Source organism: Carettochelys insculpta, chromosome 1 (assembly GCF_033958435.1).
Source record: "Carettochelys insculpta isolate YL-2023 chromosome 1, ASM3395843v1, whole genome shotgun sequence".
NCBI classification, from domain to species: Eukaryota; Metazoa; Chordata; order Testudines; family Carettochelyidae; genus Carettochelys; species Carettochelys insculpta.
The window spans coordinates 41,049,516-41,077,036 of NC_134137.1; the positions used below are offsets into that span (position 1 = coordinate 41,049,516).

A 27,521-nucleotide genomic window follows, 5' to 3' on the forward strand; every position below is an offset into this window, starting at 1 on the left:
GCCTCGCAGCCCACCGGCCAGGTGGTCATGGGAACTCGTGGTCATTGGACTGGAGTTTGAGAACCAGTGGTCTAAATGATCACCATATGTGTGGGTTGGGAAGCAATTCCCCCTCAGGTCAGACTGGCAGTGGGCTTGGATGTTTCTTATCTTCCTCTGCCACATGGGCTGAAGGTCACTTGGCAGGATTATCTGAACATCTCTCACTTAATCAATTCTCTGCCTCTACAGGGGTCTCAGGCACTGGTGCACTTCAGTGTCTCCTATTTTCCACCTGTGGCATGTAATAGTTTAGTTTCCTGCAGGCTGTGATACTTTAACTTTGGTTCTCAGGTTCAATGTATGGATGCAGGCTAGTGAAGAAGGTTTGATTTAGTTATCCTTTCTGGCACTATATTTTATGATTTTAAGTGAATTTGGCTACTTGCATCTGAACAGCTGGAAGATCCTGCTTGCATTAAATTTGTCTTGTAGCCTTCCATCTAGTTGGAACGGGGAAAAAGATAGTTAAATTCACTGTGTACGTAAGCAATTGCAATTCCATGGAGTCCCTTCTTCTCCCGGTTCTTTTGACTTCAGTGGATTGACTTCAGGATAATGAATATTTTCATTTATCAGTTTAGAGACCCCCAACTGAGAGAAAAAATAAAAACAATTTAACTAGATGAGACAGACAAAGAAATGGGAGGAAAGAATAGCCACCCACAATCTGCAGAGGGGAAATTCAGTGACTTTCTCAACATCATATGGAAAAGCTGTCACACAGCACAGAATTGGACTTCAGTCCTATTCCAGCCTTTTTTTTTTTTAAGCACAAAGAAGCAGGGAAAATGCTTATACTAGATACAAATTGGCCTTTTATTTGTATTGTTTTTCCCTCAAGCCAAAATATAAAGTTGTGTTATAGCAGAGCTAATGTTAAGATCACACTCAATGTAGATTTTACAAATCCAGAATTACTCTGGTAAAATTATATCAGAGTTGTACATAAGCGATGAGAGTCTACGAAGCAGTGCCTGTTGATAATGAAAAAAGACAGGAAAAGACAGTTCTGCATTGCTTTATAACCTAAACAATCATAAGCTAAACTAATCCAATATAACCCAATATCAGATAAGCCATTTTCTGTACTACTCTATTTAGGCTATGTTATTAACTAGCCATTAGTAAGAAAGCAAACAGAAACCAGAGGGGAAGCAGTGTAAGTTTACATTCCTACCCCAATAAATAAATATATATATTTCTAATTCCCAGGCTACTGTAACATTGTAAATTCTTACAGACATGACATTTTTCTCTGTTAAGTAGCATACCTTAAAACATGTTTTGAATTGCTCTGATAGAGCACCGTTTTTGGCTTTCAACAGGAACAGCTGCACAAAACAAATCTACATAATTGTAGAGTTAATTTTAGCAGCTTCATGCAAATCAATGTTAGCTTTTTCCTCTGAGTCCTCTTTCTCTCCCCACAAACCTATTAGTGCCACCTTTGCACACTGCAAAAATATGCACATAATATTGGAGAATGACTTCTCAGGAAAACTCTTGGGTCAAAACCGTAATCAACATAGCCAGTAAGACCAGAGCCATTAAGAATAAGATTACATGTGAAGCTTTTTACTTCCTGATAAACTGGAAAGGTTACAAATAGAATATTACTAAATAACATTACAGCCATCAATCCAGATAAATCACTAGATTATGGTTAAGCAGTCAGAACTAAACAGCAAACCTTTTCATTTTGCTGGAACATACACTGCACATTAAATAATTAGGTAGCATTTTAAGCATGATAAAAGTGATGCCAAAAATAATACCTATGGATTTTAATACATTAAATGACATATGCGCAGTGACCTTTATTTCTGAAAGTCAACGTTCTGGAGAATTCCTTCTATGGTATTCACTCTAGCTATTAAAATTAATATGCTACTACCATATGTAAAAGATCACCAGGAGATAATAAACAGAGCTTGTATTCAAGTAATCCCCTTTTAAACGTATGAGGCAGGTTTAAATCAATACTGTCATAAAACTACAATCATATTGTTTGGTATAACAAGAAGTGGGGTACAATGTAAATCAAATGAAGGCCTCTGGAATAAGAAATATCAGTGTTTTTTCTTGTGCTGGTACTGAGTACTGGCACCTTGGCAGCCCCAAACATGGGACCAGCTGGGGAAGGGGGACAGGGAGCTGGTTGAGTACCACTGATTTCCCCCTCCCGCCCCCAGTGAAAGGATATACAATTTGAACCTCTCACTCAGCACCCTTGGGACCTCACTGGTGCTGGACAAGAGAATTGACAGACCATGGGAGATCAATATTGTCTAACACATTACCAACACTTTCACTTGTTACTGGGCTCTTAAAAGACATTTAGGAGTAAATTACAGCTAAATAACAGCACAGAACACAGAGCCAGGACTGGTGACTGTAAACAAACTTTATGGAACCATGAGAAACTTGGCTACAACCATTATAAGTGGTCATCCAGCTAACTAAAATCACACCAGACTATGGATGTTGCTGGTTGAGAGCGGTCCGGATTATAGAGGTTCAGCCTGTAAATGTATATCTTATTACAGTGTTTCTCAAATCCCAAAGCGGATCAAAAGACTAGTGTACCGAGTCAGATCACAAAACACATTGCCAAGAGCAGGTGGAAGGGATGGAGGCCTCCCAGTTCTGAACGCTGTTAGCAGTTCAGACGTTAGGATGGCAGTATCATAGGTATGCTCCTATGGAATATGTACAGTAATTTGCTATTACTTATTTTGGGGGCAGGGTATCAACACAAACTGAAATATTTTCAAAAGGAGCCCAGCAAATGTGTCTGAGACCCTTGGCCCTCTTACATATGTACAGGACCAGAGTCCAGTGGCTTCAGCTTGCGCTCAGAAGTTAGCTCACTTTCTAGTCAATGGGAGTTTGCCTGAACATGGACAAAGCAAGAAATAGATCTGGAACACCTGGTCTACCCGCTAGTCAAAGATGCAATGTCAATTCATTCACTGTTAGCAATATTTTTTTTTCAGAAATACATCACAGAAGAGCTTCTGTATGACAACAATGCTGACAGGATGTGGGAAGGTCGTCAGGTGTAGCACTCTCCTGCATTCTCTGCTAACGCCAGGAAGATTTTAGTATACTGTTAAGTCAAAAGACATTGAAACATGTGCAATGAACACAGGATCAGGGCCTCCATTTCACTTTCACACTTCTGCTGCTGCTACCTCTGTTGAAAGTGACAAAGCTCTGAAAAAGTTTTCATTGCATACCAAGTTTCATCTAAATGCTGAGAGATGAGAGTCATAGGCTAGGTCTACATTTGCTCTCTTCTTCGAAGGGGGCGTGGTAATCATAGTGATGGGAGATTACTAATGAAGTGCTGCAGTGCGTACGTAGCACTTCGTTAGGCAAATTCTCCTCTGCGGCAACTTCAAAGTGGCAGACTTCGAAGTGCTGGCACGCTGTGTAGCTGTGGGCACTTCGAAGTGCCTTTACTCCCCAGAATTTTGAGGAGTAAAGGTACTTTGAAGTAGAGCAGGCACTTCGCTACACAGCGTGCCAGCACTTCAATGTTTGACACTTTGAAGTTGCCACAGGAGAGAATTTGCCTAATGAAGTGCTACATACGCACCACAGCACTTCATTAGTAATCTCCCATTACCCTGATTACCATGCTCTCTTCGAAGAAGGGGCAAGTATACACATTGCCTTAGTGTAATGTAATGTGCTAGATATAAAACAGGCCTTTCACCAGACCCAACTCATGAACCTGCAGACAATCTCAAGTTTCATCACAATTACACGTGGTTTATAATGTCACACAAACATTTTTATGGGTTAGATTTTTGTAACTGCATGTACAAAAATTTGTGTGATTATCATAATTCAGTGGTTCTCAACTTTTCCAGACTATAGTACCCCCTTAAAGAGTCTGATTTGTCTCGCATACTCCAAGTTTCACCTCACTTAAAAACCTACTCGCTTACAGAAAAACAAAAATGCCACAGCATGCTATTAGTAAAAATTGCTTACATTTTCACCTTGTTTGTATTACATGTTAGTTCATACAGACTTTGCCAGAGTATTTTAACGTGGCCTGTTGTCAAACTATGCAAGCATCTACATGAGTTGATGTAGCCCCAGAAGATCTCTGTGTATACCTAGAGTACACACACTCCTCATAGAGAACTGTGCCATCACTAATATAATATCACATTAAGTGCACAAATGGTTGGTCATCTGCAGATGCATTTTACTTGTGCAATTTTATGAAATATAGTAAACTGGTGCAGGGCTAGTTTACAGAAACTAAGCTGCTCCACACTGGACAGGGAAAGATGGAATGAAATAGTGACAGAGACATCAGACACCAATGGTCGCTGTACCATGGTTGTTGATGTTGATGAATTTTATGAAAACTTTACCCTAATTTTCAACTTTATGATACTATAAGGTTTCCATTTATTGCTTTACTTTATTTTCTAACTTGCTGACTTATTTTTCTGTTATCTCACAAGATGTCAGTTTTTATTACAGCAAACATTACTTCAATCATGAGTCAAATGTGCAAACATTCACATTTCTGTGATTTCAACTCTCATAAGACCACAAAGGATACCAGAAAAGTGGGATTTCTAACATAAACAAGCTAGGTGACCTGCAATCATACTCTCTCTCTCTCAAGAGCCTAACAAAGGTTTCCTAGCCACAAAGCAGCAAGTGTGCTCTTGATACTCTCTAGATCTTTTCTCTTTGTTTTGTGGAACTAAAGCCTCTGTATCATACATAGCTCAATGATGTTCACAAATGGAGAGATTTTTTTTTAAAAAAATCCCTAAACAATCACCTACTTAAAAAATTACAGCATAGCAGTCAATATGATTACACATGTCTAGTGTTCCATTTCTAAATTCTCAGCTTCCAGCTATAATTTCACAGGGTTAGCTAAGTGTTGTTTCTAGAAAGTAAATTCCTGTAAATACAAATATGCCATAATTTCTCTACCTCACAGTAGAAAGTGTTATCAAAATTAAATGGAGGGTAGGGGGAAAATTTTATACTAAAAATGTAAGCATTTTAACCAAGTCAAATTTCAATGGTTCTCAGTTTAATATATTCTATGAGCTGTCTGGAAAATGGTTACTAACATTTAGCTGTTGCTCCTTGAGATGTATCCATTCCACTTTTGGTCTCTGCACATCTAGCCCACAGCCATAGGAAACTTTTTCTCACAGTACTATCCACTGATTGTCCTCTACAAGGTGACCCTCTCCAAGCTGGCACTCTTGGGATCTGACCGGTGCCGGATGAGAGAATTTGCCAAAACACAGGAGGGTCAGTTTTGTCTAGCAGCATCACCAACACTTCCACTGCTTACAGGGCTCTTAGAAGACATTTAGGGGTCAGTTACAGCTAAAGAACAGCACAGAACACGGAGAGCCAGGACTGGTGGCTGGAAATAAACCTCATGGAACTGCAGGAAATGTGGCCACACCCATGATAATTTGTAGTCTAACTAACAGAAATCATGATGGATTACGGATGTTGCTGAATGAAAGAGGTTCAGCCTGCACTGCTGGGCATGCAGGTATAAAGGGCAGAGTTGCCTCTAGCCCCCAAGTTCCTCCTTGACAGAACTCCAATCCAAAGAAGTAGGCATGCAGGTCGCAAAAAGGACATGTGCAATGCACCTCGAAGAGCAATGGCTACTAAACAGGCTCATAACTGTATTTTCTTCTTTGAGTGATTGCACATATGAGACACAAGAGTGAAACACACAAAGTAAGGCTAAAATTTTGGCTTGGGTGTTTTTAATTATAGGTATGGACATGAGGCAGGCAACAATAAAAATCAGAGTGGACAATATGCTGGTTTTGGAAGTAGCAACCAAGGCAACTGCTGGGAGCACCATGCCACAAAAGGCCCTGCAAAGCTCAATGATCAGCAGTGGGACTTGAGCTTCAGTCCTGGATGGCAGTGCTCAAGCTTTGGCTTCTACCCTGCATGGGGGGGACTTGGACCCAGCCCCAAGCCTGAGTCTTGCTGTCCAGGACTAGAACTCACTCTCTACCATGCAGGGCTAAGTTAGTGGAATTTTGAGGAAGATGCCCAGGCCTCATAAAATCACAGACTTCGTGACCTCCATGACTAATTTTGTAGCCTTACTCCCAAGCCATGAAAACATTTCTGATGTGGGTGTGTCAAGCTAATTCTTATAGGGATCACAGACATGGAGTCTGTAGATAACCCAGAGGGGCCTCCTTCCCAGGGCATGTACATTGCTCATGAGAGTTCATTTTAATCAATATTAGAAGGACAACTTCTCCGATTCTAGTGTCATCTCTGGAGTGTAAGCAATAACATAATAGGAAGCGAATGTGTGGAATGAGGACCACGTTTCCACTCTAAAAATTTCTACAACCAGAATTCACTCAAGAAATGTCAGTGAAGCCAATATCATGATCTCATTGAATGAGCTGTGACTGCTCAGTGAGGAGACATTACCCATGTCATAGAATCATAAAATTCTAGGGCTGGAAGGGACCTCAGGAGGTCATCTAGTCCAGCACCCTGCCTAAAGAAGGATCAACCCCATCTAAATCATCCCAGACATGCCTATGTCAAGCCAGGACTTGAAAACCTCTAGGGATGGAGATACCACCACCTCTCTTCTAACACATTCCAGTCCTTCACCACCCTCCTGCTGAAATAGTTTTTCCTACTATCCAACCTACACCCCCCGCTCTGTAACTTCAGACCATTGTTCCTTGTTCTGTCATCTGTCACCATGGAAAATAGTCTCTCTCCATCCTCTTTACAGCCCCCTTTCAGAAAGTTGAAGACTGCTATCAAATTGCCCCTCAGTCTTCTCTTCTGCAAACTAAATAAGCCCAAATCTCGCATACCTCATAGCAGATGTGTATTAAGGAGGTTAACCATGAAGAGATTCTCTGAGTGAAGACTGATGGTTCTTTTATTGTCTGCCACTGCTACCAACAGCTGGGAGAACTAACAGAATCCTGATCCTGTTGAGAGAGAATGTCAGAGCTCTTCAGCAATGGAAATGCATACTCTTCTTCCCTGCTGAAGTTTCTGAAAGACTATAGGCAAACAAATGGGCTGCTTGATATGGAAAGAAGACACTACCTTTGGGATCAACACCAAATAAGGAAGCAAGCAGACCTTGTCCTTAAAAAAATATCATACTAGGTAGCCTAGACAATAAGCTTTCATATCCTTCTGGCTGAAGTGATGGCCACTAAAAATGCCACTTTATCCAACAGATACAGCAGAAAGCAAGTAATTAAAGGCTTAAACAGGAGATAAGCACTGGGAGGGCACTGGGAGCAGGGTACACCGATAAGGCCAAAGTCCTGAAAGGGGTATGCAAACGTTTTAAGTTTGGGAAACAATGCTATAGGGGAATGGGGTCTTGGGCCTGAAAATAAAGATTGATAAGGCCTTTCCAACAACATATGGACTTGTCATTAGAGAAAACACAGCAATTATCCACTTTAGAGCGGAATGCTGAAATCATTGCCAGATGTACTTTTATTGAGCCAAATGCTAAACCAGGTGCAATAAGTAGTCCAGAACATGCTGAACCAAAGAATGAGACAGTGATACCCCATACTGATGACACCAAATGCAAAAAAAAAACCAAAAAAAAAACCCAAAACCAAACACAAAAAGCACCACTTACAGAGAACTGGTTCTTGCAGAAGGTTTTCTAATATTTGATGGAGTAAGCACCCCGATCTTGGGAGACTAGGTCTGACTCTAGTGATAGTGAGGTTGCAGGTTTCACTGACAAGGCCAGGAGAGTGGAGCACCAATCCTGATGGGCTCACACTAGAGCTATAAGTATGACTTTGGCTTGGTCCCACCTTATCCTCACATTTACTAAACCTGTGAAATGAGCAGCACTGCAGAAAGCGCACAGAAAAGCCCATTTGACCACAGGAGCAAAATGCTGTCAGGGAACCTGGGCCCTGATCTTCTAGAGAAAAGATTGCTGAATCTGTGCTGGCGTTTGTTGAAAAAAGCCACGCTTGGGGAAACCCCTAGCAATGGAGATGTCTCTGACCCCATCTGGATAGAGACCATTTGTAGTGCTATGTAAACAATCTGCTCAGGTGGTCTGCTAGATTGGTCAGGAACAGCGGGGCCAACAGCCACTGTGGGCCCTGGGGCAAGGTGGAAGGGGGCAAGGCTCCACAGCACTGGAAGGGCCAGGGGCTAAGGCAGTCAGCCATTAGCACTGCCTGGACTGTGGTGCTGGCACCCACCTTTCTTGGAGCAACAGTGTAGCAGCATTTCAAAGAGCCTTGGCACTCCAACCAGAGCTCTGGGCTCCTTTGAAACTCCAAGCCCCGGGGCAACTGCACTCTTTGCCCTTCCCTGCCCTCAGTGGATCTGTTTAGGAATCTGGTAGCTCTATCAAGGTGACAACACACAACTGCTCCCAGAGCAGAATTACCTCTGGAGAGAGGTAGAGGAGTGGGCTTCTTCTTGCATATGAACATAGAACATGGTCTTCACAGCCAACACAGGGGCAAGCAGGTGGTTTCTGCTGATCTGTGACAGCAACACTTGGCATGCTAGTCTTACAGCTTTTAGCTTTCTGATGTTCATGTATCAATTAAAGTCTTCTGGGGACCATAAATACTAAGTCTGTAGATAACCTAGACTCCCTTCCCATCCAAAGGCAGACACACTGGTCACTAGTGTGAGCAGTGGTTGTGGGTGGGCAAATGGAACACCTACACATATGTCGGCTGGACTTGTTCTCCAATCTAGAGATCAAGATCGTGACATAATGGGAATGAAACCTCTTTCTTCTGAGATAGTGTGGAACCTCGTCTCTGGCACCCAGCTGAAAGAGAGATTGTACCTCCTGAAACAGGCCTCCTTTCTGAGAGTGGTCCCTTCAGAGGGAGGATGAGAGGATGTAACCCACCTTCACAGTGCTCAAGACTCACTGGTCCAAAATAATTTTGAACCAAGTACTGAGGAAGTCGGACATGTGACTTGCAAAGGTGGGGAAACTACATCTAGAGATAATGAGGCTGGTATGGTGATCATACTATTTACGCCCAGAAAAATGACTATTTGGCACTTCCTGGGTGTCTTGAAGGGCCCACAGCTGGAGCTGACGCAGCAAGAGAGGAAAGCCAATTCCTAAAGCTTTTTTTTTTTTTTTGACAAAGAGGTGGAGCAGGGAAATGATGCACCTGCCGAGGTCAATAATACTTTCTGATCAGGACAGGCATGGAGAAAACCAAGGACTTTAAAGTGGCTAAGCCCTTAATGTCCATTGAATTAGCTGCTCCACATAGTCTAGGCAAACAGAGAAAGACTCTCAAACAGCATGTCCCGAACAGTGCCTTGGACTTCCTAGGGGAGAAAACCTGAAAATATCACCATGAACACAGCAATTTGTTAAAACTAAAAACAAAAGAGATGTCTAGAACAAGCAATCTAGAAGGCAGCCCTTCTCATATGGTTACAGCTTTGCTACGAAATATTAATTGCCCTTCATTGTTTAGGTAATTCTTGTGCTTTTATCCAATAGTCTGAGAGGAAAGGGTCCTCCAAAAATAGGATCAAATGAATCAACTGAAAATGTTCACAGAATCGAGTGCTGAAAATACCTTTTCAGTTGTCTGAAGATTAGTGTGTGCCTGACTGTGTTTTCCCCTCCTCCTCCCCACACCCCAGCTCTTGAAATGCAAATATGAGAGCTATATGCACAGTCATCACAACCATGTCAGTCCTAGGATATTAGGGAGACAAGGTGGATGAGGTATTCTTTACTGCATCAACTCCTTCAGGTGAGAGAGACAAGCTTTCAAGCTGGAGAAGAGCTCTGTGTGGCTCAAACGCGTGCCCCTCTCATTAGCAGAAGTTAGTCCAATAAAACATTACCTGAACAACCTTGTCTCTCTAATATTAGTGCTCTTTGGAAATATTCCACTTAAATTGTTTCTGACAGAAAACTGGGGTTTTCACTAAATTAGCTTTTTACAAAAAGTGTCTGTTTTCTGCTGTATATATATATATATTTGGTTAACCCTCCTTCTCCCTCAAATCCCTGAAGAATGAAATATTTCTATTTGGATGCTACTACACCATCTGATGGGATTTGTACTTTGGTTGCCTTAGGTCCCCATTCTCTTTCAGGGGCTGGGCTCCCAGGCTAGACCATGCCTCTCATGCTTTGCCATGGCCTGGACTTCCATAATGCACCACCCCCCGACTGCCGAGTGACACTGTGGTGCATCATGGGAGATTGCAATTGACTCAGAGTGCATGAGGCACCCACACTACATTTCCCATGAGGCTCCACAGCAGCATTTCTGGTCTGATTCTTGGAGGGTTTACCTGAAAATGTTTAGTTTGGGACAATAATATTTTTTGGTATTTGAGTCTTGTCTCCATGTGAAAATTTTCTGTTGAAACCCCCACTCATTTTCCAACCAGTTCTAGTGGGTAAGCTCTGCATCATGTGATTCTGACAACATGCAAAGTACCATTGGTGGAGTCTGCCCTCAAAACTGCTCTACATGGAATTCTTCCATTTTCAATACGTTTCCCTTAGACAGTGATTTGCCTCTGAAAATTAAAAGTCTGTGTTTCAGAAATAAAATTCAACCAGTAAAACAGTATGGCAACAGGAAAAGTGTAACAACAGGACCCATAAATCACCCATTTCACAGCAGAGGAGTACAATACCATATAGAGATAGGTGCACGACTCGTCTTTATTTCATATTGGTGCAAGGGTTCTGGTTAAAACTGAAGAGTACCGGGGAGGGGGACAGCTTTTTCTCCATTGAGCACACACATAATCAAACCCACACATGACGTGATCTTTGGGAAAGTAATACATGTATGTCCCTATCCAATCCCTTCCTCATCTGTGACCACGATTTCCCACTGGCCACTCCAACCCAAACAAACAAATTGAAAGGCTAGCGGGGAATGATAAGAAACAAAATAACTTAAGAGGAGTTGGAAATTTCTATAAAAAGATCTATGGTTTCCCTACCTTGCTAGTCTGTGATGCCAGACCATGAGGAAGCAATACAAGCTGAACAGGGAAGGAGGTTCTGCCTGACAGAGAAGGTGGATAACCCACCAGCAGCTTAGTTATTAGGGCTGTCCATAGTTTGGCAATGGGATGTGGAGACAACAGACTGACAGAGCCCTATGTGACTGTTGAGAAATAATGACAAAATTAATATGAAGACACCATTGCTACATATGGGGAACATCTTGATTATGTTGCAAATTCCCCTTAACGATGAACAGATTTCCCTTGCATCACCATCGAGAATCTGGTGGACTGTATTTGATCCAACGTACTGATAAGCTCCAATGACTAGCTTGGAATACAGAGTAGTGAGGTTACCTTAATAGGTCTCCCATCTGGTGTAAGTACCTCTTCTGAAAGTTCCATCATCTTCAGAGCCATCAGAGCAATGGGTTTGGCATGACTAAGGCTCTTCCTATGGAGCCCTGCTGCAACGCAGTATGCATCACCTATTGTTTCCACCTGCAGCAATCAGAGAAATCAAACGTGAAAGTATGATAATGAGCAGAGATCTGTGCCATTAGTTATTTGCCATCACAAAATGTTGCTTAAAAACATGTCAACACAACATCAATAAAAGAAGCAATTAGACAACGGAGCGTAATTACTTGAGATTGCAAACAGGCACAGTCGAAACCTGACATCTGATTGCATAGTTGTTCATCATCATTAACTGCAGAGGTTCATTAAATCTAGGACAATATACACTATCAATGGAATATGATAACATTACCCCACAGGAAAATAGAATTTTCTGTATTAGAGTTAGACTAGAAACTAGTTACATCTACGAGCTGGTGCCACCACTTATTGTTCTGCTGTGGAGTATGAACTGTACGAAGCAGTAATAATTCAGAATCATTATTTACTCTATTATAAAATGCATTAAGATGACAGTTACAGAAGCTTAAATGTTTCCATAAAAAACCCCAAGTGAACAGTACATCATTTATCATTAGAATTTTGCTCCTCTTAGGGTTGGACAAACTCAAGGGAGGGGATTTTATAGCTTACTTATAATTCTTGTTTGTCATAATTACACATCCACTGGTAATAGGGCTGACTGCTGAGTACTGTCTGCCTGTCTGCCAAGGTATGCAGCTTTTGTTATCTAATTCATAGCAATCCTGAGCACAAGTACCCTGCTTCAGACCAATAAGTGCACATTGCTTTTCCTACCCTTAGCTTCAGTGTTCTGGGAATAAGGCGAGCAGGAGAAATAAAGACTGCCTTCTGACTTAGGACAAAATCAGCCTTGGAAAACAACTAGCCCTATCGCCCTCCAATTATGTTGACAAAGTCTACCTTTGCAAAGCTTGTCTACCCAGCTGCTATAGCCAGCTCCCTGCACAACCCTTTAATGCGCTCTCACGCAGGATGGCTTATAAGCTTTAATATAGTTTTTTCTATGAACCACCAGTCTCTCTCTGTCACCTCAGTGCAGCTCTATTAACAGAATGGCAGTAAAAGCACTGTGCAGATTAGTATGAGAGAAGAGACATACAAGATGTCTGTGGGGCTGCCCGAGCAGACACTTTGTGCCTTGTCCTTTTGTTCCCGGGACATCTATTTCTATTTTGTCACAAAGTTGACAGGTGAGAAATCAGGATGTTCAACTTGATTTCCAATTACGGTCAGACGCCAGCATAAGAAAGACTTTGAAATCCCCACCACCACATCCGAACTTTACACAAGGCACCAATCTAAAAGCTCAGTTGACTTTTTGGAAGGTAGTGAATCGGCAGTCCAGCCGGCTCACCAATTATGTTCTCCCTTTGTGGAGAGCACATACATAGAATTCAACATGTCCAGAAGAGGAAGGGTCTTCAGCCGGCCTCTAGGCCCCTGGGAGTGGTACACTCTTGACTCGACAGCTTACAATGCCTCTATCCTGTCCAAGAAGGAAGAAAGAAGAGTGGGAGCCTGGGCCCTTTCTCTCCACCAGGATCCAACTCAGGTCCCTCTAAAAGGCAGTAATAGCAAACACATCAGCACACTTTGGGAATGCCTCCATGGGCCACTTCCTACTGCCTGCTTCCCTACAAACCTCAGAGTCCTTGGCTTAAAATCCAACAGTGTGACCAACTGACTCTTCAGCTCAGTTGAGCTCAGCTGGTAGCCACTGCCTTTGCAGGCTCATCCCAGCTTCACAGTGGTCCAAGTTTCTGGGTTGCACTCCATCTACCTAGGATTTGTTGCTTTCTCCTTCTAAGCAGAATTTCAGGCAGGCTGCAGTTCTTGATCCGTTTCCATCTCCAGTCAGGCTACCAGCTCAGAACTCAGCCTCCCGGACTTCTCTCAGCCTTGAGACCAAGACAGAAAGCCCTCTCACCTGGGTTCCCACCGTGGACCCTCTTCTAGGACCTGGGGTAGCTCCTGCTTTCAGACACCTTCCTTCCAGGAAGGATTTCTGCTGTATCCATCTTCAAAAACCCTCTAAATAGGTCTATCCTCCCATCCCCTTCTCCCCCCTTCTGTGCTTTCCAGCTCCCTTTCAAGCTTCTCCTGCAGCTGCAGCAGGCTCTGGAAGTGCAGTCAGGTGGCATCAGCTGATCCCAGAATGGTTCCTTAAAACAACCTTTACAACCCAGTGTGAGGTTTGTACACCGCATCACAAGGAACGATAAGAGAGCAGAGGAAGAACCAAAAGGTTGGGAACGTAGTTAAATCTTTCCCCTCACTTCAGGAAGTTCCTGGTGGTACTTCTGGATGGAGAAGACAGAAATTGGCACTCCATCCTATCATCTGCCCATGTCTACCCAATTTCCCATGCCCATTCTTAGGGCAGTGACTGGCTTCAGTAGCCTGTGAGGAGCTATCACCTTGCCCATCATGAGGGCAGCAGAGCTCTTTTCCCCATACACCAGTAGATGTAGGAAGTAGACACAGACCACAGCCTGGGAAAGGAAGTACCTAAAGATACTGTAGAAGGAAAGCATGACTACCAGCAGTAAGAAGAGGGTGGTGTAGATATTCTAGGTGTATGGCAAAGGTGAGGTGTATGAAAGCACCACTGTAAAGTCATAACAATTCCTGTCTGAATTTGTGTTTAAGGACCTACCTGAATATTGTGATACTTCTCATGTTTGCAGAAGGAGGGTCTTCCGGAAGGGGGATTTCCTATGGAACGACCTGTTTCCTTCTGAAAGACCCCAGTCTACATGGCAGCTTTGCTTCCGGAAGGGGATCTTCTGGAAGCAAGATCTTGCGAGGGTATGCTAATGACGTATGAGATATTTTAATCCACACCTCATTAGCATCTTCTGATCTGCTCAGTACCATGCCCTTTAACCGGGGGAGTGGGGGGTGTTGAAGTGTACCTGCGTCTGTAGATATTTTGGCCCACAGATTATTCTTTCTTGTATAATTAAGATACATCTATTTATTTTGTCAGACTTCCCCCCTTTGGAAATATACATTTATCTTCATGTAAAATTAAGGAACAAATTACATTCATATGTTTTCATTCAAAGGGAGTGCACACAAGTGAAGAACTCAATCAACAAAACTCAATGACAAAATCTGCCCCATGCTGGAGAAATAATGGATTAACTTAAGAATGTTCATGTGGGCCAGACCGAAGAGCCACCCAGCCCAGCATCCCATCTTCCAACTGTGGCCAAGCCCAGATGCCCCAGAGGGAACAAACAGAACAAATAATCATTAAATGACCCATCCTCAGTTGCCAACAGCTTCTGGCAAACAATCTATGGACACCATCTCTGCCCGTCCTGGCTATTAGTCATTAATGAATCCTTCTTCAATTAATGTATCTGGTTCTTTCAGAAGCCTGTGTCTGTCTTGGCCTTCACAACATCCTCTGGCAAGGAGTTCCACGAGTTGACTGTGTGTGGTGTAAAGAAATGCTTCCTTTTATTTGTTCTAATCGTGCTGCCTATTAATTTCATTTGGTGACACTTTGCATTTACTTTAAGAGGAGTAAATAACACTTTATTTACTTTCTGCACACTGGTCATGATTTTATAGACCTATCATACACCTCCTTAGTTTCAAGCAGAAAAAGGAGATCTGCACCTGCAAGTTTTCTGCACATACTGTCTGCATGAGGGAATCAAGCTGCCCAAAGATATTTCTGGAGTGAATGGGACACAAATATGATATGATCATTGAAATACATTTGACTCCATATCCTAGTGGCCCTCACTGACACAAAGCTCCTCTTTCATTAAGAGTGAAATGTGAATGACCAAAATTGCCAAGATTGATCTTACACCTGGATCTGGTAGCTATTCCAACTGTGAGGATTGCCTAACTCTTTTCATTAGAAGCCCACTGTCAGCTGCTTACAACCTTTAACCATTTCTGCTGAAATATACCATGGCAGGTTTCTGCCTCTGACTGATTTATTTATTTATTTATTTTTACAATTCTGGCATTTCCTGAATTCTGAGTCCCTGATCTTACAACCTTCATACTCCTTTGACATACAACTTTGCATATGCTGATGTATAAGAATGGTGTAAACATGCTGGGTGTGTAAGATACTGTTAAGAAGAGCCCCAAATTAACACATTATTTTATCTTTACTAGACAATTCCTTCCATACGCACTGCCACTTCCAAAATTCTTAAATAAGATGGTAGTTTTATGTGTCCAGTATTATGTGACATAACAAAGGCAGAAGCCAGTTTCCAGCTATTAGTCTGATCTATTTATAATGTATGATTGAATTTCTGTGCTTCATTAACCATTGATGGTGAGGATTTTGAAAGCGTTACTGTGGGATATAAAAACCTGAACAAAAGTCTATTCAAGGCACTAGAAAGGTTCACGTTGTTTTCTGTAGTAATTGGTAACGATCACAATGATTTCTGTACGATCTGAATCACGCCCTCAAGTTAAAATACATGTCGTTGAAATAGATTTCTGAAAAATCTGCAATTCTGTTCTAGTCTTTTGCTGTAGATCCTGATATTGTGTAGAATATACCAACAGCTCGACAGCACATAGCCAACAGTGCATAAGAGTTTGGAGCTGGAAGCAAAGAAGGCTATCTTGTCCATTTAACAGTTTAGTCATTTTATATGCAGGTTATATGTATCATTAGTAGATGTTTGGGATATAGATAGGCTGTCTAATAACCATTTATTAATCCTTCACTTATACAATCATAAATAGAAACGATTCCATTCAGTTATAAATGGAACTTTAAAACAAAGTGTCATTGTAGGCAGGATATAAACTGTTTAATTAGAATAAGGCCAGAATATAGGGAGCGTGTACTTATTTCTTGAAGAAAGTGCCATGGGATCTTTAATAACCACTAATGGCTCAGCTCTCCATTATCCCGATAATCTAAACAAATGGAATCTTCAGCAGTGTAATGTCCCTTATTATAGGCTATCTCAGAAGGGAGTACAGATATAAGTAACCATTGCTTTCACTTGCTTATTCATTCCCTCATGAAGAAGTATCAAAATTAACTGATTGTGTAAAAGTAATTTAAAAACTAGGATGTCACACACAATTTCCCCAGCTTCTATGCACAGCGGAGTACAAAAGAGCATCTTGTCTTCACAACAACAAAGCTGCTAAGGGAAGTAATAAAGATTTCCATCTAATTCTTCTCGGAACCCCCATGCTCTGAGGAATCTATTAAACTCCATGTTCAAAGTTCTCTATTGAACTAAACATCGCAAAATGTAAGTGCACAGGTCACTCTTTTACGGCATCTCATGCAACGTTCAAAACAAATCAACTGAAGGCAGGAGCTGCTGTGGGGCAACTGGCTCATTTTGTGGTCCTGCCTCTCCCAGCAGGTTCTCTCTAAAAGCTTAGTGGAGAATTTGAATTAACACAGCTGTAGCTGAGCATTTGTCACAGTTTTTCTGAAACACACTAAATAAGCATGTAGGTTTTTTTCTTAAAATGGGTTTAAATTACACGCACCTCAAAAAGACTAGCAATAATCTCTTTGCTTAATATTAAAAAGAACCAACTGTAGAAGAATCTTGTCTGACAATTCAAAACTCTCTTCTTCTGGAAGAAAGGCTGAGACTTCCTTCCCGGCTTAAAAAGTACTTTGTACTCTAGCCGTGATGATTACTGATATCTTCAGCTTAGTTACCAAAAACATCTCAAAGATGTGTACATAATTTGTCATATCATACTATGTATTCATCTAGTCAGGTAACTCTCTTCCCCACTAGCTGCGTCTACACGTGCACGCTACTTCGAAGTAGCGGCACCAACTTCGACGTTAGGCGGCGAGACGTCGAAGTCGCTAACCTCATGAGGAGATAGGAATAGCGCCCTACTTCGACGTTCAACGTCGAAGTAGGGACCGTGTAGACGATCCGCGTCCCGCAACGTCGAAATTGCTGGGTCCTCCATGGCGGCCATCAGCTGGGGGGTTGAGAGATGCTCTCTCTTCAGCCCCTGCGGGGCTCTATGGTCACCGTGGGCAGCAGCCCTTAGCCCAGGGCTTCTGGCTGCTGCTGCAGCAGCTGGGGATCCATGCTGCAGGCACAGGGTCTGCAACCAGTTGTCAGCTCTGTGGATCTTGTGTTGTTTAGTGCAACTGTGTCTGGGAGGGGCCCTTTAAGGGAGCGGCTTGCTGTTGAGTCCGCCCTGTGACCCTGTCTGCAGCTGTGCCTGGCATCCCTATTTCGATGTGTGCTACTTTGACGTGTAGACGTTCCCTCGCTGCGCCTATTTCGATGTTGGGCTGAGCAACGTCGAAGTTGAACATCGACGTTGCTGGCCCTGGAGGACGTGTAGACGTTATTCATCGAAATAGACTATTTCGATGTTGGCTGCAAGTGTAGACGTAGCCACTATGAGCACCGAAGGATACAGATCTATACCAGGAGCTGGTGTTGGAGTCCCTGCTGCAGGAGACATATTTGCTCTACTTCCCATAGAGCTAATGCACCAAAAAACAGAGCGTAGCCACAATAGCAGCAGTGGCAGATGAGGCTAACTGCCCCAAGACTCTAGGATCATTCTCAGCATGACAAGCCTGTCTCGTTGTCCACCCTGTCAGGCCTACACTCTATTTTTAGCCTATAGTCTTGCTGAGGGCTAGCAGTAGTATGTTGTCCTGAGCTGCAAATCCCAGTCCAGCTTGAAATGCAAACACACTCCAAGCTAGTCTTCTCAATTCTATTTTGTAAAAACACAGAAAACAAGAAAAAGATTATTTATCTTCACTGCAAAGTCAACTCCAGTTATAACTCATGAGCTGTGTCTACACGTGCACGCTACTTTGAAGTAGCGACACTAACTTCGAAATAGCGCCCGTCGCGGCTACACGCGTCGGGCGCTATTTCGAAGTTAACTTCAACGTTAGGCGGCGAGATGTCGAAGTCGCTAACCTCAGGAGGGGATCGGAATAGAGCCCTACTTCGACGTTCAACGTCGAAGTAGGGACCGTGTAGACGATCCGCGTCCCGCAACGTCGAAATTGCTGGGTCCTCCATGGCAGCCATCAGCTGGGGGGTTGAGAGATGCTCTCTCTTCAGCCCCTGCGGGGCTCTATGGTCACCGTGGGCAGCAGCCCTTAACCCAGGGCTTCTGGCTGCTGCTGCAGCAGCTGGGGATCCATGCTGCAGGCACAGGGTCTGCAACCAGTTGTCAGCTCTGTGTATCTTGTGTTGTTTAGTGCAACTGTGTCTGGGAGGGGCCCTTTAAGGGAGCGGCTTGCTGTTGAGTCTGCCCTGTGACCCTGTCTGCAGCTGTGCCTGGCACCCTTATTTCGATGTGTGCTACTTTGGCGTGTAGACGTACCCTCGCAGCGCCTATTTCGATGTGGTGCCGCGCAACGTCGAAGTTGAACATCGACGTTGCCAGCCCTGGAGGACGTGTAGACGTTATTCATCGAAATAGCCTATTTCGATGTTGGCTTCACGTGTAGACGTAGCCATGTTGTCCCAACTCACTTCCCTTCCACACACAAAAACCCTTAAGCTTGAGTGTACTGGTGCTTTTAACTCAGTTTGGCTGCGGGTCAGCATGTAAGTTAAAATCAAGTTATCCCAACTTGGCAGCTGCTAACATAATGGCTCTGCAATGTGGAGTCAGGCTAATTCCACTCAAGTGATGCTTCTCCTCCAGTGCCTTCCCATAGATCCCTCTGTCTTCCCCAAAAGGACAGATAAGTTCCACAGATATAGAGTGGCTCAACTTACAGACATGCTGAGATCCCTAATATATGCACCCAGAAGTCTGTTGTGACAAATGGGACTACATATTAACCTGATTTGTGAGCTCCACTGTAATGTAATAATGCAGAAGTTGTTACAGTAATCTATAACAACAAATGCAGATGGGAAAAGGTATGAAAGGGAAACAGAATAATGGAATTAATCTAATCAAAAAGCTGTGCTGATATAACTCAAGGACTGTGTTGAAACTATACTTCTTAAAAACTAAAGATGTGAAGCTGGAAGTTAAGCATCCAAATTTGATATGTTATATTAGCTAACACTAAATTAAAGATACACTTGGTCCACATTCTTTGGTTTTACTGAAATACACAGAGTGCAAGTCAAAGGCACTCCACTGTTTCTTCACAGGCTGATCCACTAGAGCCATATTACAAGTTGCTCTAACTTATGCAAAGTGTAAATGACCAGAAAGGGTTAAAAATAAAAGCTGGAAATACTGTAGAGACATTGTGGCCATGCTTCCTTTCCCTCAGCCACAGCTGCTTTGCACTGCTCTGGGGGTTGTAATGGAGGTAGCATCAGAGTGACATGTTTCTGTTTTTCCTTTTTCATGGTAAAACAACATGAAAATAAAATAATTTTTTCAGACTGAAAAATGTAAATGTTTTATTTCTAAAAATATCAAAAATACTTTAATTTTCCAGAATTGTTTTCCACTTCACCCCATTGCCACTCAACCAAATGATTTTGTCCAAATCAGCATGAATGCATGAAATATTTTTTCATCAACCCAAGTCTGAATTTTTCAGAGGAAAAAGGTTTCAGCAAAATCCTCCTCCAAGCTCCAGTAAAAATCTTTCTTGCACTGGCTATTCAGCAACAGTATGGGCGAATTTGGCCACTAGTGGGTAATGCCATGAAAAGGGAGAATCTGACTCACATTTACTCTTAGATATAATAGTAGTAGGTAGTTCGTTGTGTCTGACTATGACGTCTTGAGCTTGCAAAGGCTCATCGGTTGTGGACTCGCATGTGGCTGAGGAGTCCAAGCTTTGAATGGCATGGGCGTTCACAGTGGGGGCAAGGAAAATGTCCTGGCTCTGTTGGTGTGGCTCGCCATATCTTACGAGTTTTTCACAACCTACATTAGATATACTGAATTTGCCTATTTCACATTCCAGAAAAGATCAAAAGGTATTTCAACTTACTAACAATCCCACTGGCTGGGGTTTCAGACCTTTCAGGAATCTGGCTCTCTCGTTTTAAAGATCCACGCTCTAGGTTCCTAACTCAGAAAAAGTATCTTTGCTCAGGAAAGCTCCCACAATAACATGTTGGAATCACAGTGAAGTTGTAGTGATTAAAGCCAAAAGGGACTACTGGACACTTACTCTACACCTCAGGCCAATCACCTCACCCACTCCCTAAACTCAACAACAATTAGATCAGACTATTACTCTCCTCAGGAGAATAGGCTGTTCTATGCCACAAGCAGAGAACAGGAGGGAGCAAGATATCCCAAATGCCCAACGCCCCTGCAACTGCAGGGAAATGAATTAAGTAAAACAAACGTAGATAATTTTGGCAAGTGACCTGCATGCACACGCTGCAGAGGAAGGCAAAAGTCCCCCATATCACTCCTAGTCTGACCTGAGGAAAAAATCCTTCCCAACCCCATTAATGGTCATCAGTTGGGACTTGAGCATGTGAGCAAGAGCCAGCCAGTTACACACCTCAGAGTCCTGGTCCTCCTTATCCTAGGTCTGATCTCCAGCTATGGCCAGCCCTGATGCAAGATGAGTATGTGCTTAAGTATTATACTGAATAGCTATGGGCTTAAGCACATGCATAAATGTGGGCCTTAGACCCCAATTCAGATTCTCAAGCAGGTGCCTAAGTTTAAACTTGTGAATAATTCCACTGAAGTCAATAGGATTACTTCTGTGCTTTAAATTAGGCATAAATTTACACAGTTTACTGAATCAGGGCCTCCGATACTTTAGAATATACACAATTCGAAGAAAATTGTATCATTCAGATGTTGATTACCATAAACAATTGCAGCTGGTTCTATTTCTTTGTCTCCCCTTTGGATTGTGTGGCAAGGACAGGGTGGAGGGCCCCTTAGAGGGAGCCCAAACAAGCAGCAATCACAGGCAGCTGGGTGGGAGATGGCTCAGCCTAACTAAGGCCAGCTGGCCCCAGTGACTGGACTAATAAGAGGCCTTTAAAACCCTTCACAGTGGAAAGGTGGGGGGAGTGTGTGAGAGGTGAGCAGAGAGACACAAGAAGACAGGAGTAGCAAGAGACAACAGGTTTGAGAGGAGCAGAGGAGAGCAGCAGGAACACCAGAGATCACAGAGGGAGAGTGGGAGCTTCTATAGATCAAGAGTGGGGACCCGTGACTGCTACAGCCTGGAGACGGTACCAGGGTGAATCGTCTGGGGAAGTGGCCCAGGGAGGGGAGCTGCTGTGCCAAGGGCTAAGGGAGTCAGCTTCTCCCAATGGCAGCTGCACAGAGTTCCTGGGCTGGAACCCGGCACGAATGGGTGGGGGCTGCTGAAAACATAGATATAGCTGCAGAGAAAAGGCTGATGGTTTAGAATTAAATGTGTTCATTAACACCACCAATTCCCACCCACAGGTCCTTTCACTTTTATAAAACTTTACTCAATTTTTACCTAAAGGAATATTATGTTCCACATCAATAAGGAGCCAATGCTCTTAAGTTAGCCCTAAGTAACAACCATTTGTTCAAAAAATTACCACAATTAAGATTACAGTATAATATAGCTCTATATCACGGTCAGCAACCCCCAGCACGGGTGCCAAGAGTGGCACACGAGCTGATTTTCACTGGCACGTGAGGTGGATGCTCAGCCCTGAGTCTTCCCCCTCACGCAGCTGGGAGCTGTCTCAAAGCCAGGCCACCTATGGATTAACAAAAGACCAGCTAATGCTACCAACCACCACCTAAACAGTAAAGCTCTGCATCTTAATTTATTTATTAATGAAGCGGTGATAAGTAGGGCTATTAGGAATTTCGAAAAGTATCGCTGGCACTGGATCATACATAGAGGTCAAAAGGTCAAACTCTGGCACTCTACCTTGGAAAGGCTGCTGACCCTTGTTCTTTACCCTTGTAGGTTAGGGGATTAAGAAAGCCTGTGGAACTCACTGCTACAAGATATAACTGAGGCTATATATCTTGGCAAGATTCAATAAAGTATCGGGGGTGAGGGGGGGGTCTGGAAATCCAAAACATTGAGATTAACAATGAAGTGGAGGGAGGGGTTGAAGAACATAAAATTATTGTTTAAGTACATTTAAATAGTTTACTTCATTCTCCTAGAAGAAAGTGCATGTCATGAGGGATGCCCAATAATACGTATGGTTAATGACCATTGGAGAGACTTCTAAGGTTTAAAAAAAAAAGAAACCTAAGAAATGTGAAATGCATGACAACCTCTTTTACTACACAATACAACCTTGATTAACTGTCACGTCAGGACATGGGGAAAAAAAACCATCTTGAACATTTAGGCGACTTTTTCTTGCAACAGAGAACTGGAAAGCATACATGAATGACATGAGTCTATGTTTGAATTATTTCAAAGTAACATAGTTTCAAGAACTACTATTATTAATATTATGGTATAATAAACTTGAACTTTCTCACTGCCACAAGATTCTGCCAAGGCCACAGAGCTTAGCAAGACTGAAAAATGGATCACTTTTATTAATTACACTGATAATTCCCCCAATTAGCCAAACTTATTCCTTGTGTCCTGCAATATTTGAATAATTGAATTTATATTGTCTTCAGTGACTTTTTCCCAAGTAGTTTATCTTTCAATTCTGAACAGAAAGATCTGCTAAAGCAATCACTCTGAAAGAGTAAAAGTTGAAAACGGTAGGCATTCTCTGATTTGCTGAACATATAGTACCTGAACTGTGCAGGGAGGCGTCAGTAAAATAATAGTAACATTTATGGAAGATAACATTTTTATAACATGGTCATTGTGCAATATATAGCTTTATATATTTCAATATATATATTTAAAAAAAATATTGCCATCAAAATCTACATACAGTGATCTTTTATTTCAAGATAAACTTGCTGTTGGACCGATTTACACTCTTGTATCTTGTTTGATGCCACAACACCTCTGCTTCCCTGCTGATAAACACGTAGGATAGCATCTGCCAGATGTCCTTCCTATAGCTTTCTCCGGTGACTGTCAGTAAAATTACCACCTTGATGCCCTCAGATGACAAAATACGTGCTTATTTTTCTCTTCTCAACTCAGAGAGGAGAACAGGATTAAATAAAGGATAGAAAAGTGAAGGTTCCTACAACCATTGTTTATGCATTTCTGGCTCAATTCTGCAAGATCCTAAGTGACTTCAATGAGAATTAAGGTGGGCTCAGCACCTCATCTGATCAAGAATACTACGGTGATTTTTCATTTTGCCTTGCCCTTTGAGGTCCAGACTAACCCATAAGATACAATAAGGGAGTACACTGTGAGCACTACACTTTTAGCTCAGTGTTGATGGGAATTATTTTAATGCTAGCCCCAAATTAATGCAATGAGATCACTTAAGATGTTTTCCAGAAACTTATGATAATGCAACATAACTTCCTTTTCACACACAGTAAAATTCATGAACAACTGTTTTAAAATATTTTAAAAAGTAAGCAGTGCAGAACAAAATTATAAAAACAGATGGGGAGGAAAAATACATGTAAGCAAGGGTGGGGGAGATTTTTAAGGAGCTCTCAGCTATATGTGAGCTTATAAGGTGAAGAGGATACAGGAAAGTTTCAGGAGCTACAGAAAACAAAGTTCTGGTGAGACTGTCTGAAGATAAAGAGAGCATGGAGGGTCAAAGAGAGAAGATCTTTGATGGCTGAAACAAAAATCAAAAGAATTTTAGAAATGAATAGTGCAAATTTCAACCAGACCACAAATTGAACGGAGAACCAGCAGAGTTGTTTCAATGACAGGGTGATGTGGTTACACTTCTTTTAACATTCTTCACCTGGAAGCGTCTGGAAAGGGGGCACTTTTGAGGGCCATAAAGAAAGAAGCAGAAAACACTGCACAAGTTGGAGGTTGTTTCTCTGAATTTAACTTATCTGAAACACCCTGTCATACTAAATGATCACACAAACCACTCCAAAGCCAACAGGCTCAGTAGAGTTGCATCATGCTGCACCTGCTAGACTGAATGCAGCTACTGAAAAGATAATTTTCCAGTCATCTGATCCCTCATTTTAATTTATCTTCCCAAACCTGCATGTTGAACTATACATTGAGGCTACGTCTACACGTGCACCCAACTTCGAAATAGCTTATTTCGATGTTGCGACATCGAAATAGGCTATTTCGATGAATAACGTCTACACGTCCTCCAGGGCTGGCAACGTCGATGTTCAACTTCGACGTTGCTCAGCCCAACATCGAAATAGGCACAGCGAGGGAATGTCTACACGCCAAAGTAGCACACATCGAAATAAGGGAGCCAGGCACAGCTGCAGACAGGGTCACAGGGCGGACTCAACAGCAAGTCGCTCCCTTAAAGGGCCCCTCCCAGACACACTTTCATTAAACAGTGCAAGATACACAGAGCCAACAACTAGTTGCAGACCCTGTATATGCAGCACAGACCCCCAGCTGCAGCAGCAGCAGCCAGAAGCCCTGGGCTAAGGGCTGCTGCCCACGGTGACCACAGAGCCCCGCAAGGGCTGGAGAGAGAGTATCTCTCAACCCCCCAGCTGATGGCTGCCATGGAGGACCCCGCTATTTCGATGTTGCGGGACGCGGATCGTCTACACGTCCCTACTTCGATGTTGAACGTCGAAGTAGGGCGCTATTCCCATCCCCTCATGGGGTTAGCGACTTCGACGTCTCGCCGCCTAACGTCGATTTCAACTTCGAAATAGCGCCCAACACGTGTAGACGTGACGGGCGCTATTTCGAAGTTACTGCTGCTACTTCGAAGTAGCGTGCACGTGTAGACGCAGCTTGAGAGACACAAGTTAAAGAGCCAAGGGGCACCCACTGAAAGATTCACTTGATATTGACCATTTGTGTTTTAACAACTATAATATTTGAAACTGCATCTGTCATTCAGTAGTGGTCTGACCTCTACCCCCAATTTCCTGCAACTGAAAATTTGCAACTAGCAAAATACCCATCCCACAGTGATGCAGTAATAATTGAGTTGACCAATTTACCCTGTCAGCATGATTATGTGGATGGTTGTAAGATGTTACATTAACTCATAATAAAAATGGTTATTAACTTCTTGTAACTGTTGTTCTTTGTGATGTGTTAGTCATGAGCTTTCCATGTTAGCTGTGTGCAGGTCTCATGCAAAGTTGCCCAAGATTTTTCCCACAGTGGTATTCATAGGAGTCTTTCTAGCATCCTCTGGTGCTTCACATATATGTGCTGATATAAGGGGCACTGCCAGGTCTGCACACACTCAGTTTCTTCTTGCAGATAACTCTTACAATGAGGTTAGAGGGTGCCTCATGGAAAGGACATGAGCAACACAACTCAAAGAACAACAATTATGAAAGGTTCGTGACCAGTTTTTAATTTGACTGCTTCCTTATGTCCTTTCCATGTTAGGTGACTCTCAAGCAGTACTCCCAGAGGTTGTCTCAGAGTTTATGACCTTGCTGGCTTCAACAGTGCTCTTCCAGACACTGGCATTATAATGAACCTGATGGAGGACTGCATAATGGAACACAGGAGTATGAACTGCAAGCTATGATGTAGGAGAAGGATAGCTCAGTGGCTTGAGCATTAGCCTACTAAACCCAGGGTTGTGAGCTCCATCCTTGAGGGGGATGTTTAGGACTCTGGGGCAAATTTTTTTTTTTTTTTTTAAAAAAAGAAAAAAAGATTCATGAGATTCTCCTATTAGTTAAGGCTGGTGGAGCACCCTCAGGCCAAGGTGATTGTCACCAGGATGGTGAATGTCCATGAGAAAAGTAGGGTAGGACAAGATGCTAATGGTTTGAAGGGAGACCCCCTGAGCCTTGACAGGACCACGTTCAAGTCTCATGGGGGAAGTGAATCATGCATTTTCTAAGCCCCTGAGATATCTGACTGTGATCTTATGTAAAAAAAAACTGATCTACCCTGCACTGGATGGTGAAAGGCTGACATGGCTGACAAGTGAAGCTTAACAGATGAGAGAGTCAGGCCTTGATGTTTTAGGTGGAACCAACAGTCTGAGATAGCCTGCAAAGAAGACAGGGATGGAGAAAGATTCAATTGGTAAGCCAAACAAGTGAAACATTTCCACTTAGTCAAATAGGTAAACTATACTCTGGTGGAAGACTTTTTGCTCCCAGGCAAAATTTGTTGAACCTGTCCTAAGCAGACCTGCTCTTCTGGGTTCAGCCATGCAGCCACCATGCCCATAGGTGCAGGGAGAAAAAGTTTAGGTGAAGCAACCAGCTGTGCTCTTAGCGAAATCAACTCTGGATGGGGTGGAAATGCAAGTGGAGGCGCAGAGGTCCAGAAACATGCCAAACTACAGCTGGTCTGGCCATGCCAGAGCTACCAGGATAACCTTTGCCTTGTTCCTTTTGAGCTCTAGGAGAACCTTGGGAAACAAGGGGTTGGTGGGAAAGCATATAGTAGGTGGTCTGCCCATGAGATCAGGAAGGCATAAGAAAGGAAGCCCCTGCTGTGCCTGTGCAGTGAACAGAACTGGTGGCATTTCCTGTTCTTTCTGGTGGTAAACTGGTCCACCTGCAGAGACCCTGCTTCTCAAAGGTGAAAGCCACATGCTGGAAGACCCCAGAGAACAAAAGAGGAAGACACGAGGGGCACCCCCATGATCCAGACCAGTTTTCTGCTACAAATGCAGATGACCAGGACATAAGAAGGGGAACTGTCTGCACATGGATTGTTGGTGGGCAGAGTTTTGTGACTGAACTAATGCTGTCCACCTTTACAGTAATGGTGGGGAAGAAATCCCAATGAGGCCTGGTGGGCTCAGGCTCAGCCTGCTCTCTGGTGAGGACACACTGGTGGATTCCTGGTGCAAAGACAGAAGAGGAAGTGTTCACAGGAACAGGAGGTAATACACTATGGCCCAGGACTCCCTTGAGATTCAGGGCAGGGGAAAGTGACAATGTGTCAGGGTAGTGAAGGGCCTGTCTTATCTTGTGGTGGCAGGTATGGACTGGGTCCCACTCCCAGGAGAGAAAGTGGGCAAAGGGAGAAAGCACAAGATAAGAAAAGGGGGAGATTCTCA

General features: G+C 43.0%; 1 protein-coding gene across 2 annotated transcripts in view; it reads right to left on the bottom strand.

The window, feature by feature from the left end:
- The window catches only part of GUCY1A2 (guanylate cyclase 1 soluble subunit alpha 2), a 296,861-nt gene that overhangs the window by 106,671 nt on the left and 162,669 nt on the right, over nucleotides 1-27,521 (bottom strand). For both annotated transcript variants that reach the window (XM_074981844.1, XM_074981854.1), the window contains one exon: nucleotides 11,425-11,568. In XM_074981844.1, coding sequence (XP_074837945.1) covers nucleotides 11,425-11,568 — 144 coding nt within the window. The remainder of the gene's footprint in view (nucleotides 1-11,424; nucleotides 11,569-27,521) is intronic.